Source organism: Camelina sativa, chromosome 12 (assembly GCF_000633955.1).
Source record: "Camelina sativa cultivar DH55 chromosome 12, Cs, whole genome shotgun sequence".
Taxonomy (NCBI): Eukaryota; Viridiplantae; Streptophyta; class Magnoliopsida; order Brassicales; family Brassicaceae; genus Camelina; species Camelina sativa.
The window spans coordinates 2,357,379-2,377,036 of NC_025696.1; the positions used below are offsets into that span (position 1 = coordinate 2,357,379).

The window sequence follows — 19,658 nt, forward strand, 5'->3', positions numbered from 1 at the left end:
GAATGATTGGTAATCAGAATATTAGAGAATTTTATTGCTGAGATATCAATAAAAGAAAAATTACAGATCAAATTCAGAGGAAGTGTTGAACTTATTGTGTTGATGTTTTCTTTTTTGTAACTAAAAAATGAGAGGGAAAATGTTATTAGCAGCTATAAACAAAACTACTATTTTTCCACTCTTTTAGTGAGAATCTGACGCAAGAAAGTGTGCAGCTTCATACTTTGTTGCTATGTATCCGAATTTGGAGGAGCTGTATTTCCTATGTACTCCTGTTAGTTTATCCGTTGAAGCTTTCTGATGCAGTCTTACCATTCTTCTACAACATTCTCTGCAATAACAAAACACAATTCGATTCAAAGATCAGTTTATGTATGTGATTTCGTTATAAAGATCAATCTTTTAGGATGTGCAAATGGATAATAATGACTTACAGGAGCTGATGTTCAGAGTAATGACTGTGGAATTCACAAGTACTGTTCCATTCACTGAAGCCATGGATTGTACATTGAGCTGTGTACACTGCAGTGGCGGCTAGTAAGGATGGTGGATACTGAAGCATTTCATAGTCAACAAGAGCAAGCTCGATCAAGAACGACGCCAAGATCTCAAGCTGTTTTCAGTAAACAAGATAGTTGTTATTCATAATGTTTGATGAGTATATATATGCTATTAGTTACAAGTCACTGATAGATTTAACTAATTTACCTTCTTGTCTGATTGAGCTGCCTTAAGGAACCTCTTCAAGAAAGGGTATTGCGTCGGTAACGACATATTGAATTGCAAAGTACTAAGCATAATCTTCTCCTGCACACAGAGGTTTTTGATGTCAGATAAAAAAAAATTCAAGTTTTGGAAAACAAAACAAGAAAGAAGACTCTTTAAGTTATGGTTGTACCATTTCTAAAACATCGTTCCTCGTATAAGCTTTGTCCGAAATGACAACTAAATCGTCAACGATAGGTACTGAAACCTCTTCGTACTTGCAAGCTAAAAGCAATGCAACTAAACCAACAAGCTGAAGCTTCTTTCTTGCAACAGCTTGCTTGGACAAGAATCTATCTATAAGATTCACTGTCAGAAACAATGTCTCGTTCATTAGCTCAAATTTGTCATGTACCTGAAAACATTCAATAAGGTTCGTAATCAGCCTTCTCTATATGCAATCATAAATCCATTACCATTGTGTATCAAAAGAGTCTTTGAATATGCATACCTCGATGAGCCAATCAATAAGTATTGCTCTCATTCTGTCAGTAATATCAAACTGTTGCGCCATGTAATCTAGAGGAACACAACTAAATCTCTGCACATCACCAAAAATCAATAGAAAATGGTCTTAGACAAAACTCAAAATATCTTATGGTTTTGCTTCAAAGACATTTTACAAAACAATACCTCGGTTTTACGGTAGAATTCGTATAGATCTTGAACATATTCAACAGCTGCAAGAGAGTTGTTTGCATCGTATCCGTCAATATCCAAAACCGGTTCTCCTTTTTCTTCTTCTTCAACTATTATATCTTCCATCCCAACTTCTTCCTCCTATCCAAAAACAAAAAGCTTCTTTAGAAATACTACATTACAAGCTATAAAGATCTATTGTAATTGATTGATGAAATTAATTACCATAGGATCAGATTCAATGTAGAGTTCCTCCAACGACATTGGCATAGGTTGGTCTAATGTAGCTTCATTCTTCTCCTCTTCTTCTTCTTCATCAATGAATATACAATCACCAAACTCGTTACCACTACTACTTGGAAGCAATGGTTTCAGCTTCTTGGTCTCTTCTTGAGATCTGCAGATATTCAAAAAACAATCTCAGATCTTCTCTCTTTTCTCAGTAAAAACAAAATCAGAGAAACGTTTTTCCAAAGCTTTAAACTTTTATAGACCTTGAAATTGAGGGATGTAATGAATCAAGCTTCTTCTTCTCACAGCTTCCTTGCTTTTTCCTGAAATAAACAAAATCCAAAGAAATAAGAAATCTTTAAACAGAGATGATACAAAAGAGACAAGCTTTAGGATTCGAAAGAGTTGAGTAATTTACTGAGATAAGGCTCGTCTCTTGTTAACAACGCAAGGATAAGCTTTTGCACCAACGAGATTCTGGTTAATCACACCCAATGCTCTCCTGTTCTGTCTCTTCATCTCTATTCCGACTTTTCTGCTTCTCGTATCCTCATCTGACCAAAAAAAAAAAAAAAAATTCAGATTTTTATCATGTTTTTGAAACCCTAGAATTCTCAGATTCTCTCTATCAAACTCGGTTTTTACAAACTACCTTGAAGATGAATCTCTGTAATGGGTTTGGCAACGAGATTACGATTAGTCTCTGGATTAACCATTCTTCGATTTGGATAGTGTTCCCTGGAGAAGAATCTAATGGAAGAAGAAGAGCATCAAAGGAAGAAGGATCTCTCTCTGTGCTCTCTGTTCTCTCTGTCTGATGCAATTGATTGAATCAGGATGAGTCAGAGAAGGGGATTGAAATAAGCGAGAGAGACAAAAGAATTAAAGTTTTTGCCTTTTTTAATAGAATAGATATTGTATTTTTATTATGATTGAAGAGAGAAGAGGAGCAACGGCTAGGTGATTAAGATGACCGTTGGGTCATGAAGGAAACGATTTGCTTCTAAGTCAGTCTAACGCCAACGGTAACTTTTTTTTTTTTTTCTTTTGTTGGGGTTGAAGAAGTAAGGCATGTGGTGTGGTGTGGCTCTCTCTCTCTCTTTCTTGATTTTAAAATTTATTATTCCTTTTTCTATTTTTATTTTTTTATATATTTTTCTTGCCTTTTTCAGACAAATAAGGCTCGTTGCCACTACTAGCCAGATCCTTCCCGTAGGCGCGGTTCTGTAAAGTCAACATATTAATTATCTAATCAGTAATCATAATCTTAGCTTATTAATCTGTGTCATTTACCAGAAGTTAAAGCATTGCTCTCTTTCCAAAGAATTATTGTTACCGAGAATTATGCTGACCCCCCCTGTAAGACTGTAGTAAGTGTTCTTGCCAGTTGTGTTATCATTTTTGTGTTTGGTGAAGTTTTTTTGTTAATATTTAATTTAGAGATATCTAAAAATTAGGCTAGATGAGTTCTGGTCATCATTATTGTAATTGAATTTTCTTCTCCATTAGAATGGTCAATCAGAAGGTGATTATGTTTCTAATTTGTTTGTTATTCAATATCTATGATGTATCTTACATATTTGAAATTTAGATAATTTTAATTTCTGTATTTTTAGAAAAGTGTTAAAAGTTGAATTAGAGTCTTAGATATTATTCAAAATAATATCCTACTATATTAATTGAGAACTACATTTAATAAAAAGAGTGTAAAAATTTACATTAGAATGCCATCAAAAATAGTAAAAAAAAAAAAAAAAAAATCATTAATGATAATTAAGACAATTTAACTAGGATAAGTAAAAAAAAAAATAGTATATTAAAAATAAGATATTTACAAATATCAATTCTAAACAACTAAAATTTCTACAGATAATAATGAATAACAAAATAATCAAAAATTACTTAAACCCACAATTTTTAACAAGGAGATTAGGTAAGAGAGAGAGCTTAATGATTGGTACGGGCTTTGTTCAACCATTTTTAGGCTCAGAACTGCTTTTGAGAAGAAAATCAAAAGCCTGATGTACGAGCTTAGTGAGTGTCTCTGGAAAAACAAAGCATGTGGCTTGTGGAGTTGCGTAAACATTAAACAAAAACACTTAGTTGTGTGCTAAGAAGATCTAGTCATATTGTTTTCAAGAAAGTTAAATTAGTAACATAGTTTTTCCTTCATTTTTTTTTTTTGTCAACATCGTCGTATTTCAAGTAGTTTAGATCTATGAGAATTGTAAAAGTTAGCTAATGCATATACCTATTGAAGTAATAATTTTACACTTACACTCAAAATTTTGTTGCCAATCATCAACACATTATCGAAGAAGTTTCTTATATGAACTTTATAACTCATTTTTTCTTGTTTTGACTGTTAAAAGGGTTTAATGTTGAAAATTATCTGTAAAAATAGCTAACATACATCACTTCTTCTTTTTTTTTTTTCGTTCCACTACCTGCATTTAGGAAACAAAGAGCTTTAAATCATTGCAATCCATGTTACTTTTCTCTTTTTTTTTTTTATTAGTACAGCTTCAAGAGCTTCCTTCTCTGTCTTTCTGTCTTCTGACATTGAAAACTATTCTAATATCTAATGTTACCGGTATACGTTAATGTTTAAATTTTAAATAGTAAAAACATAGAATTTAATAAATATATGTCAACACAAAAGTTTACAAGTCACGTCATTGTCGGGCTCGGATGTCACATGCATAATAGTATGAGACTATACTCATTGGTAGTCCTTAGATGTTTTTTAGAAAATTTCTTAAGTATAGATATTAACTATTAATGAAACATAAGTTAAGGATTGAAAGAAACGTTTCTAATTTTAGAACCAAAAGAAACGTTTCTTAGTGGACAGGTGACGCAATATGAATGGTGAAATGAGACTAATGGGGTAAATTTTTTTTGGCATTTCTCTTTCATTTTCGTGTGTTCTCTCTTCATGTTGTGTGTTATGTTTTTATTTTTTAATGTTTTATGTTTTAATTTTAAATGTTGTATGTTATTTTATGTTTTTATTATTAAAATATGTTTTATGATATATAAAATAATTTTGAATATTTTAAGTTATTAATTATTATTTTACTATATTTTTTACTAAGAAATACCTTAACTTGGTTCTACCAATAATCAACAAAATTTTCCTTTTCTCTTAACAAAGTTTCTTTTTCCCTTTTTATTATTAAAAATTGCCTTAAAAAACAACTAAGAAACACGCTAATGAGGATAGTCTTAGGGCAGTACAACGAGTCTTTGTACTTTTGTAGTCTCGAGACCAAAATCGCACCGGCAAATATTACATCTTGAAAGCAACCTACGAATAAAGATTATGGGCTTCAATGGGCTTTAGACGATATTAAGCCCATAGAATCAGACAGCGTTGGATTTTTTATATTAAATTGTATTTGTTGGTTAAATTATAAATGGTATTTATTAATTAAATATGTTATAATTATATAATAATTATTAAATGAACTATATAATTTATTTTTTACATAATATTTATTTAATCAATTTAATTAGATATGTATATTCTCTGATACCGATAGTATTAACAAAATAATAAAATGATGTTTTACCCGTGTAACACGGAATTAATGATATTTTTAATTTATATAAATATTGATAAATCCGTCCAGCTATATAATCCTGTCACGAGATATTTTAACTCATATTATATCATCTTAATTTTTAATATTTATTGTGTATCTACAGTAAAATATTTCTTATATTTAAAATTTTAAAAGTTTTAAATACTTTTCATCTTTAACCTTTTATAAATATTTAAAATAAAGAACTGGAATAAACCAAATAAAAGTTTTTAAAGTCTGAATGTCTGATAAATCAAGATTTCTACTCATTTGTATTTAGAATCATTTTGGTCTCTTTTATAGTATGACTTTAAACCATTGCCCAATTTTTTTAGACGATGTGAGATATTGTACCCGTACTTTTTATTCATCTATTGAGTAATATATGTCCGTTTTTAAAATTTTGTATTACATTATATGTAGGAAAAAAATCACAATTTTTATCAACTAAATAGAATAATTCAAGATAATTTAAATATAAATTCAAATAAAAATGAAAGGTAGAAAGAATTCCTAATTTTTTAAAATCTTACCTATAATTAATTTTAAAGGTTTGGTAACTAATATTAAAGCAATGCACTAAATATAAATTTTTTTCAAAAAGTATTTTTAAGCAAGAACTGCTGCAAAAATACTAGTATAGATTTTATTTGTTTACATACATTTATTTATCGTTAAACTTATTCTGTTGCTGAGATGGTAATATGAAAATCGTTTTTTAATATATGTAAAGGATCTATGTTCGATAGGGAGCAATTTAACATACAGACACATGTCACAAATGTAAAGGGAAAAAACCCGTGGGAAGGAAATAGAACTCGTATAATTACCGGAACATACCAACCAATCTGGAAAAGTTTTGCTACACCGTTCCCAAAAAATTCGGGCAAAGGCAGAGGCACCAACCGTGCAAGACAAAAAAATGAGAATGTGTAAAATCGTAAGTATTGAAAACCACACAAAATAAATTACATTATAGTCGAATCAAAACACTGTAAAATTGATTTAATAATATAATTAAACCAAAAAAAAACTCTATTGTCAACGTATATATAGCGCCTGTCCGGAAAAATATAGTATTAAGCAACAATTTCATTTTCTAGTCCACACCGTCCGATGGCTGCTCTCTTCCGTTCAATCCCTAATGCGCCAGCTCTGTAACCGTATTGATGTTAAAGTGGTGAAGCACGCGAAGAGCTAGCAACGGTCTGTTTAGTGGAAGAACGGTCAGGGACAACATTAAGTTTTCGGATGTTTTCGAGAACGTCAACTACATCCTTCATGTGCGGTCGGTTTTTAGGATCTGGTTCGATACAAGAAAGTGTGATGCGTGCCATTTCTGTCGCAACCTTGGTAGTGTATTGACCTTTAATTCCTTTGTCCATTATTTGTTTTACCCTGTGTTTGCTTGAGAGTTCCGGTCTTAACCAGTCGACTAAACTCTCTTGCCCCCTTGGCCTTTTTGTGTTGTGGGCCTTTAGTCCGGTCATTACTTCTAGTAAAACCACACCAAAAGCGTATACATCACTCTTAACGTATAAATGGCCTGAGGATGAAGAAAATAATACACAATCTTTTTGTTATTTGACTCGTTCAACTAGTAAGCTGGTATATATAGTCACTAGAAAAAGGAGAAAACCGCTGGCGAGTTCGAATACTAGCATTGGAGAAAAGACGAAAGAGCCGTCATTAGAAAAAGGAAAAAAAGTACCTGTTGCCATATATTCAGGGGCAGCATAACCATAAGTGCCCATGATCCTAGTAGTAACGTGTGACTTCTCGTCTGCTGGTCCGAGCTTTGCTAGTCCGAAATCTGAAATCTTTGCGTCATAGGTCTATACGCCCCATATGTATCAAAAACATTCCATTATCAAAGATAAAAAACGATTACAGAGTAGACTATTCATATCATTTGCGAGTATTAAATTAGACTAACCGAATCCAGAAGTATATGGGAAGTTTTGAAGTCTCTATAGATGACTTCTCTTTGCAAGCCGTGTAGAAACGCAAGGCCACGAGCAGCACCGATAGCAATCTTGATCCTTAACTCCCAAGGAAAAGGCTCGTTTCCTATATCAAATGAAGACCATCCAAAGTAAATCAAATATTAATTTTCTATGAGTACGTTGTTAGAACGATGAACAATGTTTAGTGTGTTTCAGGGATCTTAATTAGTTACGTCGGAAAAGATGATTTTCGAGACTTCCTCTAGGCATGAACTCGTAGACAAGGAGAAGCTCTTTGTCTTCACGACAATATCCTAATAACTTCACCAGATTTGGGTGTGAAAGCATTCCCATGAAGTTAACTTCTGACTGTCCAGAATCACAAAATCTCAAGTTTAATTAGCTTATTCAACTCTAAAAAATCCAATGAACCAAATGAAAGATTTCCGACTCCTAATCATCTCTAAATAAGTCAGATGTTCCATCCAATACGTACGAGAGAAAATAGATATACTCATATATAAAATTTATTATGTTATATATGAATACAATACTTTCATTACAATATGACAGCTAAATAACATGTAACAATGGAAGGATATACAAAATTATCATCAAATGGTTAGATAGGTAATCGATTTCAAAGAATTATATAATACGCTTTTTGCTATAATATTATCATAGTACAAAGCATCATTTATTTATGGAAAAAAGATACTCAGCTACAGGAAGTATTGTTCAATACATGGCCACACATCCCAATTTTAAAAATGTATTGTCAACTACATTAAGTATATGTATTGCATGGGCACATATACCAACTATATGATGACATGTGCTCAACATCACAACCATCTTATTCCGGTACACCGTTTATCAGAATCCGATGTTGACCAGTATTGACTAGCGTTGACCGATGTTGACCAATAAAAATATGCATTTTTTTTTGTTTTTAATATTAGAAACCAAAAAAAAATTAGTTGAATTATTTAGGAATCATTTATAGTGTTTTATAATTTTAAACATATATGGATCCAAAATAAAGATATATTGTATATATATATTCCATTAATCTAGTCTTATAATAGTTATCTTTTTCAATTTCAAAACTTAATGATTCATAAGATATTAAAACTTTAATTCAAACCAGATAATCTTGTTATAATAAATCAAATAAGAAAATTATTTATTTTAACTTTATTAATTTAAAAACATGAACTTCTTACTTAATTTATCTAAATATAAAATAAATATTATTTAATATTCTCAATCACAAAAAATATTTCTACAACAAAAATACTTAGAACCAAACCCAATACATATCAAAATTATTAGAATTATTGAAAATGTTATATACTCATGGTAAAATAAACATTTTAATATCTGAAAAAATTATTAGTGGTTTTTCATTTCAGATTTATTAAGTTTTGCAATATAAAAATATATTATATATCTGTTAATTCATCCATTCTTATAATAGTTAGTTTTTTTTCTACTGCAATGAAAAACATCAACTTATTATTTGATTTATTTAAATACAATGTTTTGGTTATTTAATAAAAGAAATCTATTTGATTGTAAACAACAAAAACACACAATATTTATTTTTAATACATAGAAGATAGAAGATCCAAAAAATTGAGTTTGCAAAACAATATATTTGACTGTAGAAAAAATAATATATATATATATAATTAATATATATATATATGAATTCAAAATAATTATTAATAATTTTTATTTAACTATTAGTTTAGCTTCAAAATTAAAATTACTAATTATAAGAATGAATACATTAAAGATGTAAACAAAATATTTATTTATATAATATAGAATATGTCTTAATTTAAAAAAAAATTATAGAAACTATTTGATATAGCAATTTATATTTTTGGTTTTTAATAGTATACATAAAAAAATGGAATATTTTTTGGTCAATGTTGGTCAACGCTGGAGTCAGTTAACCGGTGTATTGAAATTGTATGTTTATGGTGTTAACCACATGACGTTATATAGTTCATGCATGTGATCATGCAATACATCTACTTCATATAGTTGAGAGTACAATATTATACTTGGCATGTGTGACCATGCGTTCTCGCATACCTTTGTGTAGCTGGCAATCTTTTTTCCTTTATTTATTATTATAATTTACCTTTTTATATTTCTTTTTAAGTATTTTTCAAGACTGCAACAGAGAAAGTCAAAGTCGTTTCTTGATTGGAATAGTCAACTCTTTCTTCATCATGATCAAAAGATGTAATAATTGAGCCAAGAAAAAAAAAAAGGTTTGAGGAAAAAAAGAGATAAAATAAAGATCTTACTCGCCACTCTGCAAATCCTTGAACACTCTCTGAATTCAATCTCTTGATGGCTACGATCATACCGGAACCAGCTTTAGAAGGAGCAAGAGTCTTTGCATCGACCCATCCTCTATAAACTTTGCCGAATCCTCCTTGACCCAACATTGAATCCGGTTTAAAATTCTTTGTAGCCGTCTTTAGATCAAGAAAGGTGTACGCTTTGAGATTCGGCAATTCAAGAATCAGACCGGAATCACTTATAATCCCATTGGAACACTCGCTCGCCGCTTCGGAGAATTGGCTCCGTCGTCCCACGATGCTGCTTGTCGTCGCGGCGGTTGTGGTCGTCATCGATGAGAACTCTGTTCCGCTGCTGTTCCCGTTCGTTGTCGCTGTTTATAACCACAAACATCTTTTTAGGTTTTTTATGTAAGAAGAAGAACCCATAAAGAAAGAAAAAACAAGAACCTGTTGAAAAAAAAAATAATGGATTTGGATGGAACTAGAGATTACCATGACTGTGGAGACCTGTTTTGGAAGGGATTGAACAACAAGCACCCATTACATGAGCCTGCCTTCTCTTCCTTCTTCTTTCTTGTCTTTCTTGTTTTCAGACAAGACACTAGTGGATATGATGATCAAGTGGGTTATTTGTTTGAGCTTTTATTGCTGGATCGTTTGGAATAATTTGAATGAGGCCACGAGATGGGTTGCAAAAATATTTTTTGGTTTTTTTAAGATACAAAAAAAAGAGAGAGGAAATTTGGGATTTGTTTAGGGGGAAACCGAAGAAGGGTTTTTTTTATCTCTTCTTCTGCTTTGCCCTATTTGACAAGAAAAACAAAGGGGAGGTAGAGGAAGCTATATCATTCTCTATATGACATTTTCCATGTTTTTTGGTCTTCCTAGTCATTTTCATTTATTTCTTTTTGAATTGCCACGTACTGTTTATTAAAATAAATTAAACGAAAGAGCCAAGAAGATCGACCAAACAAAAAAATCATAGCCCAAGCTTTTTCTATCTCTTCTTCTTTCTCTTTCTCTTTTTTAAAAAAAAATAAAATATAATTATATATATATATGTGTGTTAAATATCAAAAAGCTTTCTCTATCTATGATCGTGTGATCTGAAAAAATAGTTGAGAATTTTGTTTTTACTTTGGAAATCCACATAATTTTTTTGTATTTTAGTTCACATTTGTAGAACCCATGTCCACATCATGGTAATGAATTAATATTTTTCAAAAGTATGAAATAAAAAAATCTATTAAAAATTTCGGTAAAAGGATCTGGATATTATTCCTATAATCTACTCGATTGAAGACTGTACAATAGATTAATCAACCCTAGTGAGTAGTAGTGGGAGACAATTTTCCTACATTATGTCATATTACTATTTAAATTTCATTTAAAAATAAATCTCATATGGCAAAGACCTCTAACTCAAAAATAAGAATAACTAATATTTTTTTTTTAAGAATAACTAATTCATTGTCACTTTCAAAACTCAGAAGTTCTTTCAAACGATTACAACTATGTATGTAGATCAAAAAGACAAAAACATAAATTTTTTTCCTAATCTGGAGCAGAGCCGTCGCAGAAAATTATGAGGCCACAAGCCCAAAAATATTTTTAGGTCTGTTAAAAAAAAAAAAAAATGAAAACACAAATAAATAAGAGTTTGGAGGGTTGAACCCGTGACATCTTAGATGTTTTCCACTGCTTATACCACTAGGCTAAAGGAACTTTCTGTAAAATAAAGCCGATTATAGACCTATATATTATGCGGCCGCAAGCTGATGCTTCATCAGCTTGGGTCTTGGGCCGGCTCTGATCTGGAGTCAAGTTTGATTTTCGTTATTGTAGATATGATAATATATATTGACTTGAACAAAATAAAGGGGTGTTATTGAATTGAGGATTTTAAGTGATTCTAATTAACGTAAGGCAATAGTGGATTTAAAAGTCTAATGTAATTGTGTGGATTTTAATGGATTTTTGAATAACACTAGATGTTAATGGATTTTTGAATAACACTAGATGTTAATAGATTTTTTTAAATTCACAATTGAATAACACCTGATTTTTAAATACATTAAATTTTTTTAAAAACCACAATCCAATAACACCCCCTCAAACATTATAATGTGAAACCGACGATCGTAAAAAGACTTTTGCTTGTGCCTGTAACATGCTCAAAAGTCAGCCACTCACATACACAGCTTGGACGTTTGTTTCTTTTTGGGATTTTCTCGTTCATTTCCACTACTAATCTGAAGAAAAACATTAATTCGATTTTTAATTTTCTACTACAAAGTTGTTTCATAATGAGAGACATCAAAAATTCTCCAATGGCACATATAATGAGTATATATATATATATATATATATATATATATATATATATATATATATATATATATATATATCTACCGACGTGAGTAGAAGAATTTATATTCTTCACTTGGTCAAAGATTTTTCATATGTTCTAATGATTCTAATGATCATTATAAGTTCTAATGATCACAATACAACATAAGTTCTAATGATCACAATTTTTACAGTAAAAAAGAAATCGAGTAATGTTGCCTAAAAACTTTTAAATCAAAAAAAATAAATTATCATTACATATTAATTTTCCCATGAACAAGATTAAGAGAGATGAAACCAAATCTGGTAAAATATAATTTCTTCATTCAAGTGTAAAGTGAGATACAAATTAGGATTAAATACAAGTGAAACTAAACCACTATGCTAACCAAACTATACAAGAGATTAAACCAATATAAACCGACTATATACTCTAATATTACAATAACCTTTAAATTAATTAATTTGTATAAATTAAATTTCAATTCCTGCAATTTCTTCAAACGTTCGAGGATGAAAAATAAAATTTAAAATGACCAAATATATTGAAAAGAACATCAAAAGGACACTTGACCACGTATAAAAATGCCAGATTGGACGGGAAAATTAAATTTCAATCACAATATTCAAACGCGGAGAATTATTAAGTACAAAAACCATATTTTCATTTTCTTCGTTATTGATGTAGGAACACTCACACACACTTATAGCAGTCTCTTACGTTTCGAACTTCAATGTACCGTACACGTTAATAAATGATCCCAACATATTAACCAAGTACTAGCTGATAGTTCTTGTAGAACTGTCACCAATTGTAAAACCAAAACAACAAAACACCTTGTAGCTTCAAGTATTCGAGACCTTACTCTTCAATGCAGAACTCGGAAAACAAAAAAATTGGATGAGCTAACATAAACTATAATAGAGGCAATAACAAAAAATAACAAGATCAAGTGATATACAAACCTTTTTCAAGTCAATCTGCCAATTGTAAAAAAATAATAAAAAAAAAAGTTAGTAAAATGATCAACACAAAACAAATGATCAATCACGGACAAAAGCAATTTTACAACAGAAGCTGACAGACATCGATTTAAAACAGAACCTAATCATTGAAGCTCAAATGATCACGGACAGAAGCAAAGAGCAGATCAAACAAACGAAAATAAAAACAAACGAAACTCCCAAAAAAAAAATGAGAGAATCAACATTGAAGTTAAAACAGAACTTCTTAGCATATCAATCATGCTTTACTCAACAATACAAGATAATAACACATAGAACTTCAAATAAATCATAAAGCTAAACTAAAACAGAACCCAATCAGAACAAACAAGTGAAGAACATGTGATTAGAACAGAAATAGGAAGAAGTCAAAATAAATGATGAATAAAGTCAAAACAAATTCTGGGTGCATAACACATATCTCCGTTTTTAATAATTGATACAAGATGATTCAACTGCAGAACACATGATTGATAATAGCGACAGAACACATAACACTGCAGAACGCATGATTTGCAAATTGATCAACCGAACAAACAAATCCAAAAACCCACAGAAATTGATACAAGATACAATAGAAATTGAAACAGAGTAGAACTCATAGACAAAAATTGATACAAGATACAACAAAAATAATCACATGTGAATGTCTCCATGTGAATGTCTCCGTGAAGTCTCAGACAGAGGAGATGAGTAGCAGTTTAGGTTTTTCAGCTTGAATAATGGGGATTAAATCCTGAAAAAGGTGTTTTATATACCTGGTAACTAGAAAACGAACCGGTGGTGAGAGGTAAGAGCAACGAAGCCAAACAAATTTATTCGTTTTAGTGAGAGATCGTAGGGATAGGGGTTATGCAAAATGACTATCAACACATGGGGTTTTAATCGGATTTTAGTCGGATTTCGGGTAAAATCCGATCGGATTTGGATATCCGAAATTAATAAATCTTAGATCCATTCAGGTATTTTCTTCTATCGGGTACGGGTTTTAGGTCAGATTGTTCGAATCGGGTTCGAGAATTGGGTTTCGGATTCGGGTATTTTGCCTAGGACTAATCTATGTTACTTTTCTCTTTTTTTCTTTAATTAGTATTTACACAACACAGCTTCAATAGCTTCCTTCTAGCTTCTGACATTGAAAACTATTCTAATATCTAATGTTACCGGTATACGTTAATGTTTAAATTTTTAATAGAATTTAATAAATATATGTCAATACAAAAGTTTACAAGTCACGTCATTGTCGGGCTCGGATGTCACATGCATAATAGTATTATTGCAGTGCAACGAGTCTTTGTACTTTTGTAGTCTCGAACTCTCGATGACCAAAACCGCACCAGCAAATATTACATCTTTGGAAGCAACCTACGAATAAAGTTTATGGGCTTCAATGGGCTTTAGACGATATTAAGCCCATAGAATCAAACGAATCTCAGCGTTGGATTTTTATGTTAAAAATCCGACGGACGCAAATCTTCTCCACACGAAAAGGCGGGAGAGAGATCTAAACGAACGAACGCGACCATTTAACTGCCACAACCGCCATTGCTTAGAGCAAACATTATATAAGACTACTTCAGAATCGTTTGGTCTTTCTTACGCGCATGAGAAACATGACTGATAAGTCAGAGAAAACGAAAGCGATTGATACTGACGTAGAGAGAGATGAGTCCGAAGAGCAATGGAGCGATGATGATTCCGATACGAGAGAAATCGTTCTCGGCCTCCCTGCTTTGAGTATCAGCAGTAGAGTATCTGGTGATATTATTGTCGCTGAAAGAGAGGAAGATGAAACGCGTTTGAACGAGCAAGTGGAGGAAAATGAAGCGCGTTTAGCGGTTGTTGCGGCAGGGTTGGTTGTGGCTGCGGCAGAGGAAGCTGTTACGAAAGGGAAGAGTGATGCGGGTGCGGGTGGGAGCGAAGCTCGTTTGAATGAGCAAGCGGTTGTTGCGGCAGGGTTGGTTGTGGCTGCGGCAGAGGAAGCTGTTACGAAAGGGAAGAGTGATGCGGGTGCGGGTGGGAGCGAAGCTCGTTTGAATGAGCAAGCGGTTGTTGCGGCAGGGTTGGTTGTGGCTGCGGCAGAGGAAGCTGTTATGAAAGGGAAGAGTGAGGAGGGTGGGAGTGGTGGGAAGAAGAAGAGTAGACCGAGGACGTCGACCAAAACTGATGACGAGGCGGATGGTTCAAGCAAAGGAGAAGCGAAAAAGCCTAAGAAGAAAAGTTCGGAATTGACTAATCCACCGAAAGGACCACCAGTTTGTCACATCTGTGGAAGACGTTTTGGATCTTGGAAGGCTGTGTTTGGACACATGAGGGCTCACAAAGATAGAAACTATCAAGGGTTTCTTCCTCCTCCTACGTTCTCTGCGGCGGCTGAAGTCTTTACGATCCCGGGGAAAAGCTCTGCTTTTACTCTTGTCACTGCAGGAGGAGGAAGTTCTATTGCTATTGCAAGCGGAGGAGGAAGTTCTGGTGGTGTTGCAAGCGGAGTAGGAAGCTCTGGTGGTGTTGCAGGCGGAGTAGGAAGCTCTGGTGGTGTTGCAAGCGGAGTGGGAAGTTCCGGTGTTATTGCCAGCGGTGGAGCTAGTGGGGCTTCGGAAGGTGAAGGTGGGAGAGATGTAGGGATTGATTTGAATGTGAAAGCCGTGGAGGATACAGAAGCAGCGAGTGGATCTGGAACTGCTGCCAAGTTCGATCTTAATAAATCACCACCGAAAGAAGATGAGGAGGAAGACAAAGCCGAGTGAAAATCTGTTTCAGTCAACTTATTTAATAAAGCTAATATTCTTTTGTTACATACATTTATTTATCGTTGAACTTATTAAATTATCTTATATTTTCTTTTGTTTTAGACGGATGTTTTGCTATAATGTGGAGAAAAACTATTTTCTGTTGTTGAGTTGTCAGTATGAAAAATGTGTTTTCTATAATTCTAATGGATACATGTTCGATAAAGATCACTGTAAGTCTGCAACATATAAACATATGTCACAATGTGGAAAAAACTGTGGGAAAGAAAAAAAAAGCCGTTATAATTACAAAATCAGAGCAATTTACCAATGTGGAAAAATCTTTCTACCCCATACCCTAATAGTCGTGCAAATACATAGTCACCATCCGTGCAAGACACAAAAAAACGATAAAGTATTTAACCGTAGGTATCGTAAAACAACAGAAAAGAAATTACATTATAAGCAAAACACTGTAAAAATTGATTTAATAATATAATTAAACCAAAAAAAAACTCTAATACCAACATATATTTCCCGCCGCTCGGAACATATATGTATTAAGCAACAATTCCATTTTCTACTCCAAACCGTCCGGGCGTTGTTTTCTTTCGTTCAGTCCCTAATGCGCCAGCTCTGTAACCGTATTGATGGTGAAGTGGTGAAGCACGCGAAGAGCTAGCAACGGCCTGTTTAGTGGAAGAACGGTCAGGGACAATATTAAGTTTTCGGATGTTTTCGAGAGCGTCAACTACATCCTTCATGTGCGGTCGGTTTTTAGGATCTGGTTCGATACAAGAAAGTGTGATGCGTGCCATTTCTGTCGCAACCTTGGTAGTGTATTGACCTTTAATTCCTTTGTCCATTATTTGTTTTACCCTGTGTTTGCTTGAGAGTTCCGGTCTTAACCAGTCGACTAAACTCTCTTGCCCCCTTGGCCTTTTTGTGTTGTGGGCCTTTAGTCCGGTCATTACTTCTAGTAAAACCACACCAAAAGCGTATACATCACTCTTAACGTATAAATGGCCTGAGGATGAAGAAAATAATACACAATCTTTTTGTTATTTGACTCGTTCAACTAGTAAGCTGGTATATATAGTCACTAGAAAAAGGAGAAAACCGCTGGCGAGTTCGAATACTAGCATTGGAGAAAAGACGAAAGAGCCGTCATTAGAAAAAGGAAAAAAAGTACCTGTTGCCATATATTCAGGGGCAGCATAACCATAAGTGCCCATGATCCTAGTAGTAACGTGTGACTTCTCGTCTGCTGGTCCGAGCTTTGCTAGTCCGAAATCTGAAATCTTTGCGTCATAGGTCTATACGCTCATATGTATCAAAAACATTCCATTAGCAAAGATAAAAAAAAAGATTACAGATTATTAGTCTATTTATATCACTCGAGAGTATTAAATTTAGACTAACCGAATCGAGAAGTATATTGGAAGCTTTGAAGTCTCTATAGATGACTTCTCTCTGCAAGCCGTGTAGAAACGCAAGGCCACGAGCTGCACCGATAGCAATCTTGATCCTTAACTCCCAAGGAAAAGGCTCGTTTCCTAAATCAAATGAAGATCAACCATAGTAAATCAAATATTTTTCTATGAGCACGTTGTTATAACAATGAACAATGTTTAGTGTGTTTCAGAGAGATCTTAGTTACGTCGGAAAAGATGATTTTCGAGACTCCCTCTAGGCATGAACTCGTAGACAAGGAGAAGCTCTTTGTCTTCACGACAATATCCTAATAACTTCACCAGATTTGGGTGTGAAAGCATTCCCAAGAAGTTAACTTCTGACTGTCCAAAATCACAAATCTCAACTTTAATTAGCTTATTCAACTCTAAAAAACCCAATGAACCAAATGAAAGATTTCCGACTCCTAATCATTTCTATATAAGTCAGATGTTCCATCCAATACGTACGAGAGAAAATAGATATACTCATTTATAAAATTTATGAATACAATACTTTCATTACAATATGACAGCTAAATAACATGTAACAACGTGTCCCCAACTCAAAAATCCGGTAACAATGGAAGGGATATACAAAATTATCATCAAATGGTTAGATAGGTAATCGAATTCAAAGAATTATAATTCAACTTTTGTTATAATATTATCATAGTACAAAGCATCATTTATTTATTATTAGAATTTCTCTTTATTATATTTCTTTAATTAGATTTCAAGACTGCAACAGAGAAAGTCAAAGTCGTTTCTTGATTGGAATAGTCAACTCTTTCTTCATCATGATCAAAAGATGTAATAATTGAGCCTAGTTATTTTTGGCCCCATCAAAGAAGTAATCAAACTCAGCCAAGAAAAATAAAAAGTTTTGAGGAAGAAAGATCTTACTCGCCACTCTGCAAATCCTTGAACACTCTCAGAATTCAATCTCTTGATGGCTACGATCATACCGGAACCAGCTTTAGAAGGAGCAAGAGTCTTTGCATCGACCCATCCTCTGTAAACTTTGCCGAATCCTCCTTGACCCAACATTGAATCCGGTTTAAAATTCTTTGTCGCTGTCTTTAGATCAAGAAACGTGTACACTTTGAGATTCGGCGATTCCAGGATCAGACCGGAATCACTGATAATCCCATTGGAACACTCGCTCGCCACTTCGGAGAATTGGCTCCGTCGTCCGACGCTGCTGCTTGTCGTCGCGGCGGTGGTGGTCGTCATCGATGAGAACTCTGTTCCACTGTTCGTTGTCGCTGTTTATTACCACAAACACATCTTTTAGGTTTTTTTTTATGTAAGAACTAAGAAGAACCCATAAAGAAGAAAAAAAACAAGAACTAGTTGAAAAAAATAAATAATGGATTTGGATGGAACTAGAGATTACCATGACTGTGGAGACCTGTTTTGGAAGGGATTGAACAACAAGCACCCATTACATGAGCCTGCCTTCTCTTCCTTCTTCTTTCTTGTCTTTCTTGTTTTCAGACAAGAGCTAGTGGATGTGATGATCAAGTGGTTTATTTATTTGAGCTTTTATTGCTGGATCGTAAGGAATAATTTGAAAGAGGCCACGAGATGGGTTGCAAAAAGATCTTTTGGGTTTTTATGATACTAAAAAAGAGAGAGAGAGGAAACCGAAGAAGGGTTTTTTTTATCTCTTCTTCTGCTTTGCCCTATTTGACAAGAAAAACAAAGGGGAAGTAGAGGAACCTATATCATTCTCTATATGACATTTTCCATGTTTTTTGGTCTTCCTAGTCATTTTCATTTATTTCTTTTTGAATTGCCACGTACTGTTTATTAAAATAAATTAAACGAAAGAGTCAAGAAGATCGACCAAACAAAACATAGCCCAAGCTTTTTCTATCTCTTCTTCATTCTTTTTTTTTTTTGAAATATATATATATATATATAAATTAGGGATATATATATATATATATATATATATTAAATATCAAAAAGCTTTCTCTATCTATGATCGTGTGATCTGAAAAAATAGTTGAGAATTTTGTTTTTACTTTGGAAATCCACATAATTTTTTTGTATTTTAGTTCACATTTGTAGAACCCATGTCCACATCATGGTAATGAAATATGATATTTTTCAAAAGTATGAAATAAAAAAAAAATCTATTAAAAACCCGGTAAAAGGATTGGAGACTATTCCTATAATCTCGATTGAAAACTGTACAATAAATTAATCAGCCCTAGTAAGTAGTAGAGACAATTTTCCTACATTATGTCATATTATTATTTAAATTTCATTTTAAAAGAAATCTCATATGGCAAAAACCTCTAACTCAAAAAATAAGAATAACAAAACTTGAAAGTTTTTTCAAACGATTACACTATGTGTAGATCAAAAACATGAATTTTATTTTCTAATCCGGAGTCAAGTTTTCGTTATTGTAGATATGATAATATATATTGACTTGAACAAAATAAAACATTATGATGTGAAACCGATCGTAAAAGGACTTTTGCTTGTGCCTGTAAAATGCTCAAAAGTCCGCCACTCACACAGCTTGGACGTTTGTGTCTTTTTGGGAATTTCTCGTTCATTTCCACTACTAATATTAAAAAAAAACATTAATCGATTTCTAATTTTCTACTTCTAC

At 32.9% G+C, this 19,658-nt stretch overlaps 4 protein-coding genes across 5 annotated transcripts; 1 reads left to right on the plus strand and 3 right to left on the minus strand.

Moving 5' to 3' along the window:
- Positions 11 to 2,596, minus strand: LOC104729642 (cyclin-B2-2). Its single transcript, XM_010448600.2, has 10 exons — positions 2,288 to 2,596; positions 2,054 to 2,189; positions 1,899 to 1,958; positions 1,630 to 1,801; positions 1,399 to 1,545; positions 1,217 to 1,306; positions 899 to 1,120; positions 709 to 807; positions 435 to 613; positions 11 to 331 (listed from the first exon to the last, which is right to left on the minus strand). The coding sequence occupies exons 1-10, from the start codon at positions 2,349 to 2,351 to the stop codon at positions 184 to 186; spliced, it is 1,317 nt and encodes a 438-aa protein (XP_010446902.1). The 5' UTR covers positions 2,352 to 2,596; the 3' UTR covers positions 11 to 183.
- On the minus strand, positions 6,146 to 18,736 carry LOC104729643 (probable serine/threonine-protein kinase Cx32, chloroplastic). Of its 2 annotated transcripts, XM_010448602.1 has the most exons (7): positions 18,426 to 18,736; positions 17,933 to 18,294; positions 17,236 to 17,371; positions 16,998 to 17,131; positions 16,768 to 16,891; positions 16,133 to 16,602; positions 6,146 to 6,298 (listed from the first exon to the last, which is right to left on the minus strand). In XM_010448602.1, exons 1-6 carry the CDS (start codon positions 18,472 to 18,474, stop codon positions 16,136 to 16,138), a joined length of 1,272 nt encoding a protein of 423 aa, XP_010446904.1. In that variant the 5' UTR covers positions 18,475 to 18,736; the 3' UTR covers positions 6,146 to 6,298; positions 16,133 to 16,135. The 2 variants fall into 2 exon arrangements, with proteins under 2 accessions (XP_010446904.1, XP_010446903.1); XM_010448601.2 differs by lacking the exon at positions 6,146 to 6,298 and having other exon boundaries at positions 15,899 to 16,602.
- On the minus strand, positions 6,154 to 10,353 carry LOC104729645 (probable serine/threonine-protein kinase Cx32, chloroplastic). Its single transcript, XM_019234249.1, has 6 exons — positions 9,985 to 10,353; positions 9,493 to 9,863; positions 7,402 to 7,537; positions 7,159 to 7,292; positions 6,934 to 7,057; positions 6,154 to 6,768 (listed from the first exon to the last, which is right to left on the minus strand). The coding sequence occupies exons 1-6, from the start codon at positions 10,031 to 10,033 to the stop codon at positions 6,395 to 6,397; spliced, it is 1,188 nt and encodes a 395-aa protein (XP_019089794.1). The 5' UTR covers positions 10,034 to 10,353; the 3' UTR covers positions 6,154 to 6,394.
- LOC104729644 (uncharacterized PE-PGRS family protein PE_PGRS54-like) lies at positions 14,459 to 15,717 on the plus strand. The gene has a single exon (XM_010448604.1). The coding sequence runs from the start codon at positions 14,460 to 14,462 to the stop codon at positions 15,591 to 15,593; it is 1,134 nt and encodes a 377-aa protein (XP_010446906.1). The 5' UTR covers position 14,459; the 3' UTR covers positions 15,594 to 15,717.

Coding starts and splice junctions, on each gene's coding strand:
- LOC104729642 (XM_010448600.2), bottom strand. CDS start 2,351: ATGGTTAATCCAGAGACTAATCGTAATCTCGTTGCCAAACCCATTACA. Junction 1,802..1,898: donor TTACATCCCTCAATTTCAAG/GTCTATAAAAGT, acceptor GAATATCTGCAG/ATCTCAAGAAGAGACCAAGA. Junction 1,121..1,216: donor TTATTGATTGGCTCATCGAG/GTATGCATATTC, acceptor GAATGTTTTCAG/GTACATGACAAATTTGAGCT.
- LOC104729643 (XM_010448602.1), bottom strand. CDS start 18,474: ATGGGTGCTTGTTGTTCAATCCCTTCCAAAACAGGTCTCCACAGTCAT. Junction 17,132..17,235: donor CGAAAATCATCTTTTCCGAC/GTAACTAAGATC, acceptor CATTTGATTTAG/GAAACGAGCCTTTTCCTTGG. Junction 16,603..16,767: donor CCCTGAATATATGGCAACAG/GTACTTTTTTTC, acceptor CTTCATCCTCAG/GCCATTTATACGTTAAGAGT.
- LOC104729645 (XM_019234249.1), bottom strand. CDS start 10,033: ATGGGTGCTTGTTGTTCAATCCCTTCCAAAACAGGTCTCCACAGTCAT. Junction 9,864..9,984: donor AACAGGTCTCCACAGTCATG/GTAATCTCTAGT, acceptor GGTTATAAACAG/CGACAACGAACGGGAACAGC. Junction 7,293..7,401: donor CGAAAATCATCTTTTCCGAC/GTAACTAATTAA, acceptor CATTTGATATAG/GAAACGAGCCTTTTCCTTGG.
- LOC104729644 (XM_010448604.1), top strand. CDS start 14,460: ATGACTGATAAGTCAGAGAAAACGAAAGCGATTGATACTGACGTAGAG.